We start from the raw sequence: 18614 nt of genomic DNA, 5'->3' as shown, positions 1-18614 counted from the left end.
TTTAAATTTAAAATTAATATTTAATTTATAGTAAGATATGTGGTATCATAGTGAAGTAACTTCTGCATATTGTAATTCTGTTAAATACAATGTGTACTGAAATGATAAGTAATGATGTGAAATCACTTCACAATACTGAAAACTGTAATATTGAAGAATATTTTCTAGGTATAGATAATATTATAGAAAACTTCATTTTCAGCCAACATAGCAAATAAATTTCATATTTATGCATTCAGCTTGATATTATAATAGGCGATTTGAAGTGAAACAATCCATGAAATAAATGTCCAGCCATTAGGGAATCCAAAAAACATTTATTTTAAGAGAAAAAAAGACAAAATTAAGTACTTTTTAATATAAAATTTTAAGTATTTTATGGATTTCAAGATTTAATTTGACTTTTTGTATCAAATGTATAAATATAACTGAAGCTTAGGTAGTGTCTTATATGTAACAAATTAAAACATTCCCTTAATTATTTGGATTTATCCAAGGAATGAAAGCTGGAATTTAAAATAAAGCTACTAAAGATTGACTTTGACTTCCTTGAATAATAAGAACTTAAACATTTACAGGAAAGAATACTCATGTAGATAATCTTGTTAAAGCTCAAAAAAGTGAATCTATTTTTCCACCTTGTTCTTCTCTAGAGAAAACCATGCACAGATCTTGCATATTTTATGTTATACATTTATGATTTTATCACCGAAGATTGGGTTTGTGCCATTACAAATTTAGATATATATATATGTGTGTGTATATATATATATATATATATATATCTTATATCTATAAAGATATATATATATATATATATATATGTAGATATCTTTAGCAACAGAAGTAATTGAAGTAATAAGTTAAATTACTTCCATTAAATGCTACCATTTGTAAATATGATACTTAAAAACTGGATTACACCCTGGCTGGTGTGGCTCAGGGGTTGAGTGCCAGCCTGTGAACCAAAAGGTCACTGGTTTGATTCCAGTCAGGGCACATACCTGGGTTACAAGCCAGGTCCCTGGCTGGGGTGTGGGAGAGGCAGCCAATTGATGTTTCTCTCACACATAGATGTCTCTCTCTCTCCCTCTCTCTCTCTCTCTCCCTCCCCCTCTAAAAATAAATAAATAAAGTCTTTTCTAAAAGTTGGATTACATGGTATGTTAATTCTTTTCTCCCTTGTAAGAATAATGGTTTCACTTAAAAAGTGTTTCATGCTTTACTTAGTTTTGGAATCAGGCATATTCTAAAATGTATATTGGTCTCGAGTAGGAAAATAGTCACAGTCCTCATCTCTCAGATCATTTAGTGATAGTAAGAGAAAAGGCTTCCAAAAGCAAGGAGCCAGATTGCAACACTAAGGGCTGGATAGTGATGAGTAATCTTAGAATTAGGTCCACAGATCAGAGATAAGAATACAAACAAAAATATTGGCAGAAAATTCATGGAGAATTTTTTAACACTCTGATGTTTGCTTTAAGATCTCATTCCTGTCCTAAATTAAACATGTGATGCACACATAAAGTAAGTCAGAGGGTATTTTTTCATGCAGTTTAGAAGACCACAGAGGAAAATTTAGAAAAATAAAATTTAGTTTGCAATAAAAACAATAATAGCTAGTATTTACAAATACATTTATAAATGTTAGGACTTCTTCAAGTTGCTTTTGGATACATTAAATGAATTAATTTATGTTACAGTCCTAAGTATTTATATGTTGGTTAGCCAATTATAAACTTGAGTGAACTATGGCACAGAGTATTAAGCAATGTGCGAGAGGTCACACAGCCAGCAGGTAGGGAAACTATCATTCAAATCCTGTCCATCTTGGTAGGATTACATTCCTCATCCATGACGCTATAGTTACCCTCTGTTTGGAGGACATGGTTCAAACACACCAGGACACAGAAATGAAAAGCAGTGCTGAGCCATATCTTGAGCCAAGAGATGCTTGGGATGCAATATCTAAGGAGGGCCACACTTTCAGGATGGTACAGGGCAGAATCAGCCACCCTTGAAAGTGAGTCAGTGCCTCTCAAATTGTATACCCAAGAGTGTCACTCACTTTACTCCAGTCCTGGAGTGAATGGAAAACAATGGGAAAAAGTAATTACCAACAGAAGAAACTCAATAACCTTATTAAGTACAATTTTACTAGGCAATGTGTTACAACCCTGAGGGATAAAAATTTAGGAACATAACTCACATTCATATTTATAATTATGAAACCATAACCAATACCAGATTAAAAGAGATAAAAAATTTTACCAATCATGATATTGGAAGTAAAACTTAGAAAATGTAAGCAATTGCTTAATTTCACAGAGTTTGGAGTTAGGATTCACACTCAAGTCCAATAATTAAGAAAAGAAATCCTAGGCTCTGACTTGACATCATAAAACTTTTGTGCAAATGCACCAATTTTCTTAAGCTATCCAAATTAAAATAGCAATACATTGGGAAAAAAACTTTTGTGCAAATGATCAAAGTATCTGCCATTAGTCAGTGTCAGTATCTTTATGTCTAAAAAAAAGGGAGTTTAGAAATGCTTACTTAAAGTGTTGTTTCTAAAGAACTACAGAGATAGTGGAGGGGCACTCAGCACATGCGGTAAACATCCCAGGTAAGACATTTCCCCCTGCCGCACCCGTGCACACAGGTTGGCTCCCACATTCTAGGCCAGTTCTGTGTGTCCAGGGTTTCCTCTTTCCTGCTTCTATCCATGTCTGTGTTCCCAGGCAGATTTTCCAGAATAGAACCCTCTTATATTCCCCACTCAGTTTTCTACTAAAAATAATTTGTTTTATTCTACTATGTGCTATAAAATTCTCTCCCTCTCTCTTTCTCTGTGTGTCAACTACCTAATAATATGAACTGTATAATAAGGACATGTATCTCCAAGATAATCTAATGATGGAAGAAAAATGAAGGTTTGCAATAAATAGGCAGTTGAAAAAGTATAAGGAAGACTTTTTTATTTCTTTTTTATTAAATACTTTTCATTTGTATTGTTGTTCAAGTACAGGAAGACAATTTTAATACAGAGCTGGATTGTCGAGAAGCATAATTCATGAAAAGGGAGGTTATATGGCCAAGCTGTGGGTCTGTCTTCAACAACTCCCAGTTTCTCCAGTGTCTGTGTTGAGCAGGACATAGTTTGGTTTATTCTGGCTGTATTCAGAAAGTACAAACAATGATCTTAAAAGTAATTTAAGGGAATTTTGCAGTGATAATCTGTAATGTCTGCACTGAGAAAATGAGAAATGTATTAATTAGAAACCATTGCAGTGATCGTGAATACCTATCTTCACCTCCAGATACAATTTAAAGAAGAGGCACTCACCCATGAGGGTAAAAATAAAAGCACACTGTTCATTTCCTCTGTCCACAGATGAAGCACCAAGAAAAGCCACCAGAGGGAAATATGACTGAACCGATGCAATTTGTTCTCCTGGACTTTGCTGATGTCCCCCATCTCCAGTGGTTTCTATTTGGATTATTCTTAATCGTCTATATCATGATATTGATAGGCAATGGCACTGTATTTCTATTAACAAAACTAGACCCTGCTCTCCAGACCCCAATGTATTTTTTCTTGGGCAATTTTTCCTTTTTGGAAATCTGCTACGTGTCAGTTATTCTCCCCAGAATGCTCACGAATCTTTGGACCCAGAGAAGAAGAATATCTTTAGTTGCCTGTGCTGCACAAATGTGCTTCTTCCTCATGCTGGGAGCCACTGAGTGTTTCCTTCTGGCTGTGATGGCCTATGACCGCTATGTGGCCATTTGTCACCCTCTGCACTATCCTCTAGTTATGAACCACAAGGTCTGTGTCCGGCTCGTGGCTGGCTCTTGGATGGGTGGCATTCCAGTCCAAATAGGGCAGACATTCCAGATTTTCTCTCTGTCCTTTTGTGGTTCTAACCTCATCAACCACTTCTTCTGTGACATCCCCCCAATAATCAAGTTGGCCTGTGGGAACACCACTGTGAGTGAAACGATGGTCTACATAGCTGCTGTGATGTTTGTCACAGTTCCATTTCTGTCAATCCTTGCCTCCTATGGCAAAATCATCTCTACAATTCTTAAATTGCCATCAGCCACAGGTCGGGCCAAAGCCTTCTCCACCTGCTCATCTCATCTTATAGTGGTGACACTGTTTTTTGGATCAGGCACTATCACTTATTTAAGACCCAAGACCCAAGACTCAGCAGGAACTGACAAAGTGCTTTCTCTTTTCTACACCATCACGACTCCCTTATTTAACCCCATGATATACAGTCTAAGAAACAAGGATGTCATAAACGCACTGAAGAAACTGCTATGTAAATAATCTACTTCACTTATAAAAGGTGAGTCTATTTACAGGAATTGATTGATGTCTGGCAGATCTTTAATAAAATTTCAACAGCTGTTTATCTTAAAATCAATTTATCTATTTCCATATTAAAAGTTAGTTAAAACTTTGAGAGACTTTCTGTCTTCAGTTGAAAAGTTGTACATGTGTCCAGAAATAGTGATTCACTCTTAGGTAAGTGGTATAATTTTATTGTGAAATGTTCCTTCTCAGTAAGAACTTTTGACAAGGATCAATGTAATGGATTCAACTGTAATATAGTCTCTGCTATAGCATATATTGGAAACTATGTCACTCATTTTCATAATTTTGTCACAGAAATTTTTAAAACCAGATTGGTAATGGAATATTAATTAACATTTTATGTCTATTTAGGCCTAGCAATGACTTGATAGAGAAATTATGTTGTCAGAGAAGAAAAACATCTTTCATTAGGAATGTGGTTTTCTACAATAAATGATGTTGCTATGATGATACCAGTGAGTGTTAGGCAGGGTTTATGTGTATATCAAATTAAATATTTTATATAATATAACCCACTGATATCATAGAACAACTATTTTTATTAAAATATTTGCATATAATAAGAAGAGCTTGGAGTAATCATGGGAATGTTCACAAGTTACTGTTTTTAAGTATATTTTCCTAGAGATGATAAACAGAAGAGGAAATCTAAGGGAAGGGAAATAAATGTGTATGAAAGTGAGCATCTCCTATAAAAACACAGGTATCACACTCATACTTTGTGCACCAAGTATGCACACACATCAGAAATGATCAAGAAGAATATAATCATTGATGTTAACTATGAGAATCTCAGAGTAAATCATTTTATTAATTTTCTTTGTTTAACTGAAATTCAGCAGTGTATTACAATAAACCTGTGGTATTTATGCAGTCATACAAAGCAGAAAATAAATTTGATTCATTGTGGGTGTGAGTCCCGTTCTGTGGATGTTATTTTCCAACTCACGTGCTTGGCTAATGAGCCCTTGACACAGACAGGCAACAGGTCTCTGCGGGACCAGGACCTGTCACCAACACTCAGAGTTTAAAAGAATGTGATGAAGCTTGCAAAGTTCTTAAAGCTTTTTTTCCCATTAAAAAACATGTCAATTTTGCTTACATTTACATGGGAATGATTCACTCCACATAAGTAGATCAGAGCAGTATTACTTTCTCCCTGGAAGAAAACAGCCAGATGATGTATGAACAACCCTGGTAGAAACCTAGGAAAAGAATCAATTTTGGCTGAGAGCAAAGCAAGCAATTGATGAATCACCAAGATTCTAAGAAAATGCAGCTATCAGAAACTATAAAAATCTAATGGAAATCAGTGCATACAGGGGGAAAAATGTAATAACAAAAAATTGCAAGAAAATTCCCAAGCAGAAATTGCATAACCCCGAAACTATCATAAGTGGGAAGAACTGAGACAGAAATTGAAAAGTCCTTCATTTTCATTGCCCTTCTGGTACAATATAGAAAAAAATGTTTGAGAGAGAAGAGATAACTAACAAAAAGAAAAACATTTAAAAAGATTAATATCTCTAATAGATACTTTTTTATTGTTGTTCAAGTACAGTTGTCTCCATTTTCATCCCACCACAGGCCTGTCTCTGCCTCCCACAATCCAATCCACCCCCTTGACTCTGTCCATGTGTCCTCCATACATGTTTCTTCATAGACTTTCCCCTATTTTCCCCCATTATTCCTCTCCCCCTCCCCTCTAGTAACTGTCAGTTTGTTCTTTATTTCAATGTCTCTGGTTCTATTTTGCTTGCTTGTTTGTTTTGTTGACTAGGTTCCACTTTTAGGTGAGATCATATGGTATTTGTCTTTCACTGCCTAGCTCATTTCACTTAACATTATGCTCTCCAGTTCCATCCATGCTGTCACTAAGGGTAGGAGCTCCTTCTTTCTGCTGTCTAGTATTTCGTTGTATAAATGTACCATAGTTTTTCTTTTCCACTCAGTTACTGCTGGGCACTTAGGTTGCTTACTATTTTCTTACTTTAAAAATCTCTATAACTTTGCTAGTAATATCCTTGCTTTCATTCCTTATTTTAATAATTAGTGTCATCTCTGTTGTTCTTGATTAATTTTCCTAAATATTTGTCAAGTTTTTCAAAGAACCAAGCTTTTGGTTTGGTTGGTTCTATTATTTCTATTCTGTATTTCATTTTTTCTATTCTAATAGTTATTTTATTCCTTCCACTTGCTTTTAGTTTAATATTTTCTTCTTTTTCTTATTTATCAAGGTGAGAACCTTTTCTTTTACAGCATAGGTGTTCACAGACATAAATTTTCCTCTGGGGACTGCTGTTTGCTCATTCCCTTAGTGTTGGTGTATTGTATTTTCATTCACATTTGTCTCAAGATATTTTCTAATTTCCTTTGTGTTTTGTCTTTGACACATTGGTTGTTTAACAGTAAGTTGTGACATTTCTACATATTGGTGAATTTTTCAGTTTCCTTTCTGTTATTACTTTCTAATTTCATTCCTTTGTGGTGGGAATAGATACTCTAGATGATTCAATCATTTTAAATATATTGAACCTTGTTTAGTGACCTAACCTGTAGCTGTGCGTGAAGAATTTGTCATGTTCACTTGAGAAGAACATGTATTCCAGTATGTTTGGGTCATACATATTTCAGTTCTAGTTGGTCTATAGTGTTGTTTAAATACCCTATTTCCTTATCGATCTTATTTCTAGTTATTCTATACATTATTGAAAATTGGATATTGAGATCTGTAACTCTTATTGGAGAACTGTCTAGTCTCCCTTTAATCTGTCAATTTTTACATTTTTGTTTATAATGATATCTGTCTTTTATGGATTGATATTTTTATCATTACATGTTGTCTTGCCTTTTCTCTTGTAACAGACTTCTGTTACAAGACTTCTAAAAGTCTTTTTTTTTTTTGGTCTGATAATAACATAGTCACTCCATTTTCCTAGTTACTCTTTGCATGTAGTCTTTAAATTAAATAGCAAAAAGAAATGTTATGAACCAGAAACACCAACATCAGCTGTGAAGCACCACCAGGAAGGGTGCCTGAGCCCAAAGAATGCACCCCAGGCACCGCTGCAGGCTTCTGCGCTGAAGGCCTGCAGAGCAAGCAGCTCCAGGGAGAGAGGGACTGTTTAGGTATTCTGTGAGGGGAAGTAATTCATGAGTGTCTGAGAAGGTAGATTTCTTTCATCACTTGAAAATACATTCTCAAAGTTCTAGTGGAAATTCCATCTCAAAGTTGAGATGCTGTTTTTTTTTTAAGCTAGTAAACATACGGCTGTTATTTGTTGTCTATTTTTTAACTGTTTAAATATTTTATCTATTTAATTCTCAAAACAATGGCATGTATTATTAGTTCTGCTTTGGAGATGAGATAAATTGAGGCCAAGAAGAACTAAGTAACTAATTTCAAGGTAATAAAGCATATACATGGCACAGCTTAGATTAGAATGGATTTGCATTTATCCAATGTCTATGTGCTTTAACTAAGCTGTTACTCATGTTAGTGAGCCAGTTATAACTGGGGTTTCTCAGTTGCTTGATGCGTCATCACTCTTCTGCTCAAGTAATTTCTAGCTAGTTGATAGTTAACAGTGAAAGTGTGTAGTGTACTTGAGTATATATTTGGAAAAGCACGATGGATTGGTTTACCTCATAACAAGGTGGAATCACAAATGCACCAGGTGTGCTCACACAGGTACCTTATGCACAATTCACCAAGAGATGCAGCACAGCTCAATTCCCAAATTTGTTAATCTTCCCACACCCTCTCTTACTTATCTACTCTAGACTTTGGGTAATTTTTTTTTGGCTTCAGCTTCATTACTTCCTTCAGAATACCTTCCCTAGGCATTCTTCCTACTACCCTGTTTATATTACAAAGACTTAGAACTCTTGATTGTTTTATAGTGCTCACCACATTCTCTTTTCTAATTAATTGAATGCTTATAACATGAGAGCAGGGACACTATCTGGGCTGTAGGGGACTACTTGTGTTTAAAGTTCAGTCCTGCCATTACTCATTCCTGATCCTGGGTGATTTACCTAAACTCACAGTGCCTCAGTTTCCTCATTTGTAAAATGGGAATAATAATAGTACCCATCACAAAGGGTACTGTTATTATATCATGTGTTTAACACAGGGCCTAGCATATGTCACTCAATAGTTATTTTTATTTTTATCATTGAACACCACTGCCTGGTACTTTTACATGTTTAATGAACATTTATCAGAAAAACAAAGAAATGAAGAATTCAGCTTATGGCTGTAGTCTGATGATTATCCCAGTGTTGTAGATGAATTCTAACCCTTGTCAAAATGTGAAGGGAGAGGTAGTTGGTTTCCATCTTGGCAAAGACTCTTTAGATTAATTTCTCTTCCCTGGAGGAAACAGCACAGAGGTGAGTTGCCCACGTGAGTAAAACTCATCTCTATTTTGTGAGAATTAAAGGAGTTGAGGGGTGGGACTGAGAATTTCTTGGCAGAGTGAACCACAAAGGCAACATCTCTCCCTGACCTCTTCTGTAGCTAGATGTGAGCTTCTACACAAATGATGGGAGAAGGCAGGGCAAGTCCCAGGGCCTGAACTCTAAGGCTCAGCTCTGAAAAAGGCTTGAAGAATTGTCTTCAAGGAGTTCCTTATCCAAGAGACCTTTAATCAACTGCTGATGGTTTGGTAATTGAATTTGCTTTCCTAGCTTTAGAAATAGCGATCATGTTCTTAGGAGCTGCACCAACGCTATCACATCAGTTTCTACATAAACACTTACAATACATAGATTTCTATGAGTGCCATGAAAATAGAAATGTGCTAGAGCTACTGAAATCTTCCCCATTTCTCCAAAATCAGGTTTCTTTTAAATAAGACATGCATGTGTCTACTATCTGGGATTCTTAGTTGAAACAGCAGGCTGGGATGCAAAGTCTTAGACAAACAGGATGTGGTCAGCATTAGTATATAGAAGCACAGTTTTCTTCTTTTAGGTTTTACTTCAGCATTTCCATTTCTGGAAACACTTTGATTTATTTACAGTAAATTTATATAACCATGATTCTGGATTAAAGAAAATCCTGATGGATTTTAAGTATTATTGAATTGACAAAGAGTCAGCTCATAACAAGACAGTAGTTTATAACCATCAATATTGAGCTGGGCCAGAATAATTTCTTTTCCTGACTAATTTATAAAAGCAACCTGTCAGTTATTTATTTGTCAGTATTTTTTCCTGCTATTTAGCCTAAGAGCCATAATCAAAAATGAGTTTGATAGAAAGTTTGGATTTCAAGTACAATGCTTGTTGGAAATACTATGACACACCTACTTAAAATTTTTCTTAGATTACTAAGAAAGAGTCATGTTTTCTTCCCCCCTTTTTTCTCTTTTTCTTTGGCTCACCTTTCTTTCTCCCCTCCCTTCCTCTTCTCCTCTTCTCCCATCTCTTCTCCTCTCCTTCTCTCTTGTCATACCCCTTTCTTGCACTCAACAAATGCTTTATAATATCTGATACTGGCACGCATTATAGATATAAAAATAAATCATAAAACTAGTGAGGCACAACATTCTACAAAGCATTGATTTGAATAATGAACTGGGTTTAAATTAAGTTTCCTGTCTCCTGGAGAACTCTACCCTCAGTCACTCAAGTTTAGAAGGCGTACGTTTTTCATACATTGGAATATGTCTTTAGCAAATGAGTAAATGAAATGTATGGACAATAAATCCCACACACACACACAAAAAAACAAGCAAACTAAACAATAATTCAATCTTTATATTAAATATTTTTAATAGCTTGCTTAATTTTTTTAATCTAATGGCCTTTTTGACACTTATTCTTGTTTCCCATGTCCTCGTCTCCTCACTTGGTTATAGCTCACTGTATTTCTGAACCAATATATCTTGGTTCAGAACCTTTGCCTTAAGAGGCAGCTTTTGAAACTTTTCTTAATGATTCTTGCATGGGAACAATAAAATCACATAACAACAGTAGCAGTTAAGTTCAAAATGATTTAATCTTCACAGCAGTCCTAAATGTAACATACTTATCCCTCCTTTTAATAGGTAAAAAATTGATACACAAGTGTCCCAGGTTCGATTCCCAGCCAGGGTACATTCCTGGGTTGCAGGCCATAACCCCCAGCAACCGCACATTGATGTTTCTCTCTCTCTCTCTCTCTCTCTCTCTCTCTCTCTCCTTTCCCTCTCTAAAAAATAAATAAATAAAATATAAAATAAAATAAAATAAAATATTCTTGCCATATTTCAATTTAAAAAAAAATTGACACACAAAGAGATAATTTAATGTTATGGTTAATAAGGGGTAGATCCCAGACTCCCAAAGTCAGTCTTTGGATTTTATGTCTGTTTCTCTTTCTTTGCTTTTTAATGCATTTCTACTTCTCCATTTCTCTTTTATATTCTCTTCCATAGTTTATTCTCTTTTGCCTCCTTTTCCCCTCTTTTCCTCTCACTTAATATGTGATGAGTGACAATTATTATTATTATTATTATTATTATTATTTCACCAGCACTGAGGATACAAAAATGAATAAGATGAGTGTGGGACAAGGTGTCGAGTGCTATAATGAACCGTCACCACAAACTCTGAGATTGGAAGGAGGAAGCAACTCTATTTTTTGGTTTTGAGGAAGCAGAGAAGCTTCCAGACAGGCAAAGCAGGGAAGACAATGGCTCATGAGAGGATCTTTATATGTCTTTGAGTCTTCTCATATGACTTAGACTAATAGAACAAACTGTATTTTTCACAGGTAAATACATCCAGCAATTTTGGAGTAAAATACACGCATCTTTGGGTATTTGTGAATGTGCTTTATATGTGTCCCCATCATCAACCGGCTCTTAAAATTTGAGGCATAATATTTTTCTCTTCTTATTTTAAAGGTTATACATTTTATTATAGAAAATTAACAACAATCTAGAAATTATAAAGAACAAAATGAATAGCACCTATATTGTTATCTATATTAATAGATGTGGATATAAAAATAAATTGATTATGAAACTGGTAGTTCACAACTTTGCTACTTTGTCTTTACCTCAGAGAGTACTTGTCTATGTCTGTACTCATGTGACCAGCTTTTTTCAGAAATTGAAATGATGGACTCAAAACATAAACTACATACATGAAATGGTTCTCCATCCTGCCAGTAACCTGAAGATGAACAATGCTGTGTGAAGACAGACCAGTGTAACTGACTAGGAATCATGATGTTGTAAAGGCTATTTCATGTTTATTGTTGTGAAACACAAACTAGAAAATATTTATCTAAATAATTCATATACAATTTTCTCTCTCATCAAGATGTTGATTTGCCATTTGTTTGTTAATAGGACAAATTCTTCTGGCAATGAATATTTTGGGTCTCTGTTTACAATTAAGGTAGCTAGAGGGGAGGGAGGAGGAGATAATGAGGAAAGAAGGGGAAGGGACATCAAGAAACATGTATAAAGGACCCATGCACAAAGATAATGGGGGGGATTGAATGTGGAGGTGGGGGTGGGTAAGGCAGGGGACAGTAATGGGGGGGAAATGGGGACAACTGTAATTGAACAACAATACAAAAAGATTCAGAGTTCTTTATGTTACAGGACATTCATATTCATTTTGAAATTCCCAACAATTTGAAAGGTAATATTTTTATGAAAGACAGATGAATCAGATTTCCTTTAAGCACAGCCAGAGCTGGTAACGTGGGGAGTCTGATGTCCAGTGATGCTGCGTGTGTTGAGCTGCTCTCTGTGTCCACAGAGATGGCATCAGTGTGCAGAGGACAGGGAGAGGCTCCACAGCTCAGAGCACGAATTGAATGGCTCTCTCATTAAAAAGGTAACTCAGGAAGTGCATTTATATGTACGATTCTGAACTGGGCTTTGGTGGTGTGAAAACTCAATCTTTTAAAAGTTCTCCTATGTCATTCTCATACTCAGCAATGTCCTTTTGATTACCAAAAGGTGTGGGACTTAATTCAGTTCTGTAATAGTCTGATGGACATTTTCATATGATAAAGATCCATGACAATGTTACCATTTTATCAGTATTCTTTTTTAATGTTCACTTTTCAATTATAGTTTACATTCATTTTATGCTATATTAGTTTCAGATGTACAACAAAGTGGTTAGAAAATCATGGACTTCAGTATTCTTGGACACTAATTTTAAGTATAAATATTTGGGCATAGTTTAATAGGCAGATATTTCTCACTCTCATGACAGATTCAATTTATATGTTTGCTAAGCATTGTTTATCAGTTATTAAAAATGAGAGGAAACTGTAGCATCTTTAGAACTTGATTCACTTTCAAAAATCCAAGGTAATACTGCAGGAAAGAGGCTCTTCAATTTGTATTTTTCTGTTGCAGGTGAGTTTCAGCGTCTTATACTTTTTTTGTCACTTCTATTGATTCTTCCTTTATTTGCCTGTTTATGTGATTTACCCACTTTGCTATTGGTTTGTTCTTTTTTCATTTGTTAATTACTTACTGTTCTTTGTCTATTTTAGATATTAAGTCTATCTGTCATCTAAAATATCAATCTTTTTCCCAAACTACTTTTGTATTGACTTCATGGTATCTATTCCTAAATCCTTCAAACAATTTAATATGTCTACTTGGGATTTTAATGATAAGAAGATTCTCTCACCTCTAGAGTGTAGAAAGTCATCTCTTTTATTACTAGAAAGTAAACATAAAATAAATCTTGCTTTAGTTTTTCATTAAACCTTTATTGTTTTTATTTTTGTATAAAGTATGAACCATATGTATACTTTCATTAGCTTTCAGATGGAAACCTACTTATTTTATAATGTCTTCTTTTCCCACACACATCCCTAATACTTGCCCCTCCACGAGTCTGTAAGATTGCTGAGGTTAGGGACCATGTTTTAATCAACTTTAAATTCTTATAATCTCAGAAATTCCTGCAACATAATATGTCATGATGCCTCTTTGTTGAATGAATAGACAAATTATCTTAAGATTTCAGGAAGTCACAAGTAATAATTATATTTGCAGGTAATTTTGTCCTGAACTCTGCAATAAGACATACAGAAAGACCTATGGAACAAAGGACCAATGTGACCGAGTTTGTCCTCTTGGGGCTCACTCAGAGCCTTCAGGGCCAGAAAATACTGTTTGTTGTGTTTTTGTTCATCTATGTTGTGACACTGGCAGGCAACCTTCTCATTGTTGTGACTGTCGTGGTCAGCTCAGCCCTGGGCGCCCCAATGTACTTCTTTCTTGGCTACTTGTCACTTATGGATGCTGTTTATTCTACAACACTTACCCCAAATATGATTGTACACTTACTCTATGATATCAAAACCATTTCCTTCCAAGGTTGCCTGAGCCAGCTTTTCATGGGACACTTATTTGGTGGTGCTGAGATTTTACTCCTGGTGGTCATGGCCTATGACCGCTACGTGGCCATCTGCAAACCCTTGCATTATTTGACCATCATGAATCAACGAGCATGTGTTCTGCTGCTGCTGTTGGCCTGGCTCGGAGGTTTCTTACATGCTGTAGTTCAGCTTCTCTTTGTTTACAACCTGCCCTTCTGTGGTCCCAATGTCATTGACCACTTCATCTGTGACATGTTCCCATTATTAAAACTTGCCTGCACTGACACTTACATTATTGGCCTCATTGTGCTTGTCAATGACGGGGGCATCTGTGTGGTCATCTTTGTGCTGTTACTCATCTCCTACGGGGCCATTCTGTACTCCCTGAGGAATCATAGTCAGGAAGGGAGGCGCAAAGCCTTATCTACCTGTGGCTCCCACATTACTGTGGTGGTCCTCTTCTTTGTCCCTTGTATTTTTATATATGTGAGACCTTCTTCTACCCTACCTATTGATAAATCCCTGACTGTGTTCTACACTGTTATCACCCCTATGTTAAACCCCTTAATCTATACCCTGAGAAATTCAGAAATGAAAAGTGCCATGAAGAAACTCTGGACCAGAAAAAGAAAATGAGGCAGCAGATTTATGTGTCACTGATTTTTAATGAAGAATTGATCCTTCCAGGAAAACCATGTGTGGTTGTTTAACTACAGCAAACTCTTCCTCAGGTTTAATAACTTGGACAAGATGAAAAACATTTATTAGGTGAATATTTTCAATGGTCAAAATATATTTTTAAGATTTTCATAATTTCTTGGGAAAGTGTTATGTTCAAATTTTATGTATAAAATCTCTCTCTTAAGACTATGGATTTATGAACTATATGATGAGTTTGCTGTAGTTTATACTATAAATTTCTTTTAGTTAATGGAAGATTTTTTCTTGTTTTCTCTTAAATAATATAATCTTTTTCAGAATCAATACTGTTGATTACAGATTGAAGAAAATAAAATAAGACATAAGAACTTGGTCGACTTCTCCACATATAAAGATAGACCATATTACTATTTGAAGTATGAATATTATTTTTGCATCTACAAAATACTTTAAATATATAATTTTTATATTGCTTAGCATATGAAGGTTGAAGAATAATAGTGATTCATAGTTCTAACATTAATATAGAGGGGCTAAGTATTATACAGTGTCCAGCAGAAGTAATGCCTGCTTGAGTATGGTCGGTAGGGTAATAATATGGAAGTAAAAACTTAGAGTTTTAATTTGAGCATTTCACCTACAACGTCGTATGGTGTGCTTGACTGTTCTATTGTTATGTTACAGAATGACATGTTTGTGATTTTGTAAAAAAAGATTTTGTAATTAAAAAGGGACATTATTTGTACTAGATTCTGTATATAAAAATAATCTGAATGATGAAGGCACATATGTAAAAAAAATAACTAAATCTTACACATTTTGCTGATTGGAAAATCTTATTATCTACTCATGTGGATTACACTTTGATGAACAGGATCCATTAATTTTTCCAGATAATTTAGAATATTTAATAACTTTCCTGCATTTTTCAATAGTCCATCTCCTTTTTGCTTGCAGTGTTTCATGGCCTTCTATAGGGACCCAGGTTCTTCCTTATACACAATATATAATTAGAATAATCCTTAATCCATGTGCTTCAAATATGCAATACAGAACTTGACTAGATATTTTGGGTGATACCATTGTTAAGAAAGATGCTGGCAATATGTGTTATTCCTATCCTTTTAGTTATGGAATATAGATTATTAGGTAATAAAGAGACGAGAATATATTGTTTTATTTGACAGAGACCTCAATCATAACATCCTCTCTATGAACCAGGCTAGAAACAAAATATTATTTGTCTCTCAGATGGTAAGAAAGAAGTGTTCAAAGAAACGCATGATTCTGCCTCTGTATTTAGTCTACATTTATATAAGGAGCTAAGGTGGGGAGGCAATGGGTCCTTTTCTAGGGTACATCACACTGTATTGAAACCTTGTATCTTGAGTTAAACCCCTGTTCTTATTACATAAAGGTCTCTTATATCATCTTAAATTCTTCCCAAACATAGCACTATTCATTAAATAATACCAAGCACTTGATTTTATCAGAATTTTTATAATTAATTCTTCCAATTTAACACATTTTTATAGACTTAATGTATGTGTTCCATGTCTACCTCCCACCCCCAATTCATGACTTAAATTTTTTCTTAATGTGCTTGCACTTGGAGATGGGACTTTTGGGAAGTGATTTGGTCATGAATGTGGAGTCCTTATGAATAGGATTAGTGCCCTTTACAGAGACCCCAGAGAGCTCTCTCATCCTTTATGCCAGGTGAGGACCCAGGGAAGATGGCTGTCTGTGAACTAGGAAGCAGGCCCTCAACAGACACTGCAGCTGCCAGCACCTTGACTTTGGTGTTCTCAGTTTCTAGAACTGTGAGAAGTAACTGTTCATTGTCTACCACCCAGTTTATGGTATTCTGTTATGGCAGCTCAAAGGACAAAGACAGGCATTTAGTTAATTTTGATATTTGCATAGTTACTTCATGTGATAAGATAAAAGTCTTGGTTAATTGTCTGCATTCAATGGTCTCTGTGAAGTCAGGGAAAGCTACTTCACTGTCTTTGTGCTCCCTGTTCCCTGCACAATGGCCGGGACATGGAATCCACTCCATTGACTTTGTCACTTTTATTCTTGAATTCTTGATCAATTGGAATGAGAATTTTACTGATGAATTTTGATTAACTCTTTCTAGATTAAGTTTATATGCATATTTGCTACAAATATTTGTTCTTCTTTGATATTTGCTACAAATATTTCCCTTATGTTATTTATGCTATAATTGTGGGTATTCTTAGATAAATATGCTATCTTTTAATATTCTTTCACTTTTTGATTTCTTCTATCATATCACTCTTGGAAAATTTCATTTTCTTCTTAAAAGATTTTATACCTTTTAACATCTTACTTTTTTTAAATGACTTTCAAAAAAATTTTAACCCATATAGAATTAATTTTTAGATATAAAAACTATCTAAGCTTATTTCTCCCAAATATGTAAAATAATCTGTTTTATGAGTAATCCCATTAGTAATTTAAAAATTGCTATTTACTTTGTCAAAAGTTTTTGAAAGATTTTATTTCTTTTCTTTTTTAAGAAGGGAAGGGAGGGAGAAAAAGAGGGAGAGAAATATCAATGTGTGGTTGTCTCTCATGTGGCCCCCACTGGGGACCTGGCTTGTAACCCAGGCATGTGCCCTAACTGGGAATCAAACTGACAACCTTTTGGTTCTCAGTGCACACTCAGTCCACTGAGCCACACCAGTCAGGGCTTACTCTGTCCAGTTTTATATATCTATAAGGTTCAATGTTAGGGCTGTTTCTCCTCATCCTCCTTTTGTTCTTTCTTTAGTTCAGGGAAAAACAGACTGAACAATTGTTTTGGCATGGACTGAGGTCACTCTCTAGTGTTCAGGTGATTGCTGGGCATTTAAGGAGGGTCGAAGATGACTTTGTTCCTATGAATGGTGCCTAGCAGGTATGGCTAGGATATTAGGCTGTTCTGTGTCCTTCTTTATTTTTTTTTTCTTCCATGTACATAAAGGACTGTATAAAAAAAGTCTCTCCAGTGACATTGTCATACTTGTTAAATGGCAACTCAGGGCTCCTAGTGGGAAGCAGCAGAAGCTGCCAGGCCATCTAAGATCTCATCCCATCCTGACATCACCTTGAAGTCCAAGGTCACAAGTTCGAAACCAGACTGTATAGCACATCATCGGAAACAACCAACCAAATGAAAAGGCACCCCACAGAATTGGAGAAAATATTTGCAAATCATATATTTCATAAGGAGTCAGTATCCAAATTAGATAAGGAATGTGTATAACTCAGTAGCAAAACCCACCCCAAATAACTGCTTAAAAGTAGACAAAGGACCTACATAGACACTTTAAAGAGTATTTTATAGTTTTTCTATTACTGGTGGCCCAATTTTTCCCGTTCTGCCCTCCTTTACCCACCCCACCCCCCCGCCTCCTACTCCTATAGTCATTCCCCACTCTGTTGTCCATGCCCGCGGGGCATTCATGCATGTTCTTTGACTAGTACCCTCCTTTCTTTCCACCCTTATCCCCCTTCCACCTGTCCTCTAGTCACTTTCAGTCTGTTCCATGCTGCCATGCCTCTGGTTCTATGTTGCTCATTAGTTTATTTTGTTCATTATGTTCCTCTTATATTTGAGATCATATGATATTTGTTTTTAACCACCTGGCTTATTTCACTTAGTGTTATGCTCTCCACATCCATCCATGCTGCTATGAAGAATAGGAGTTCCTTCCTTCTTTCTCCTGTGTAGCATTCCATTGTGTGAATGTGCCAGATTTTTTTTTTGAGCTTTGGTGGAAAATCATTTCTTTTTTTAATTACTTTATTGTTGTTCAATTACAACAACAATAAATTGTCTGCATTTTCTCCCTACTACTCCCTCCTCTGCCCCAGCCAAACCCACCTCCCTCTCTTGCTTTCACCCTCTCCCTTGGTTTTCTCCATGTGCCCTTTATAGTAGTTCCTGAAAACCCTTCTCCCACTCTCTCTTCCCCTCTGGCTATTGTTAGATTGTTCTTCATTTCAATGTCTCTGGTTATATTTTGTTTGTTTTTTTTTCTTTTGTTGATTATGTTCCAGTTAAAGGTGAGATCATATGGTATTTGTCCCTCACTGCCTGGGTTATTTCACTTAGCATAATGCTCTCCAGTTCCATCATACTTTGCAAAGGATAGGAGCTCCTTCTTTCTCTCTGCTGCATAGAATTCCATTGTGTAAATGTACCAT

The 18614-nt window shown here is 35.5% G+C and overlaps 2 protein-coding genes across 4 annotated transcripts; both read left to right on the top strand.

The window, feature by feature from the left end:
- The first annotated feature begins 3324 nt into the window (after window positions 1-3324).
- LOC114498451 (olfactory receptor 10AG1-like) lies at window positions 3325-4470 on the top strand. Its single transcript, XM_028514355.2, has one exon. The coding sequence runs from the start codon at window positions 3395-3397 to the stop codon at window positions 4334-4336; it is 942 nt and encodes a 313-aa protein (XP_028370156.1). The 5' UTR covers window positions 3325-3394; the 3' UTR covers window positions 4337-4470.
- A 4499-nt stretch (window positions 4471-8969) lies between these two features.
- On the top strand, window positions 8970-14540 carry LOC114500360 (olfactory receptor 4A15-like). 3 transcript variants are annotated; one of them, XR_004903587.1, is made up of 2 exons: window positions 8970-9054; window positions 12637-12749. XR_004903587.1 is itself a non-coding variant. In XM_028517034.2 (2 exons), the coding sequence occupies exon 2, from the start codon at window positions 13455-13457 to the stop codon at window positions 14370-14372; it is 918 nt and encodes a 305-aa protein (XP_028372835.1). In that variant the 5' UTR covers window positions 8970-9054; window positions 13411-13454; the 3' UTR covers window positions 14373-14540. The 3 variants fall into 3 exon arrangements, 1 of the variants encoding a protein (XP_028372835.1); XR_004903588.1 differs by lacking the exon at window positions 12637-12749 and adding an exon at window positions 12149-12267; XM_028517034.2 differs by lacking the exon at window positions 12637-12749 and adding an exon at window positions 13411-14540.
- Window positions 14541-18614: the final 4074 nt, after the last annotated feature.

This window comes from Phyllostomus discolor, chromosome 6, assembly GCF_004126475.2.
Source record: "Phyllostomus discolor isolate MPI-MPIP mPhyDis1 chromosome 6, mPhyDis1.pri.v3, whole genome shotgun sequence".
Classification (NCBI taxonomy): domain Eukaryota; kingdom Metazoa; phylum Chordata; class Mammalia; order Chiroptera; family Phyllostomidae; genus Phyllostomus; species Phyllostomus discolor.
Note: the sequence above shows the minus strand (reverse complement) of the source record. Positions and strands in the feature narration are given on the sequence as shown.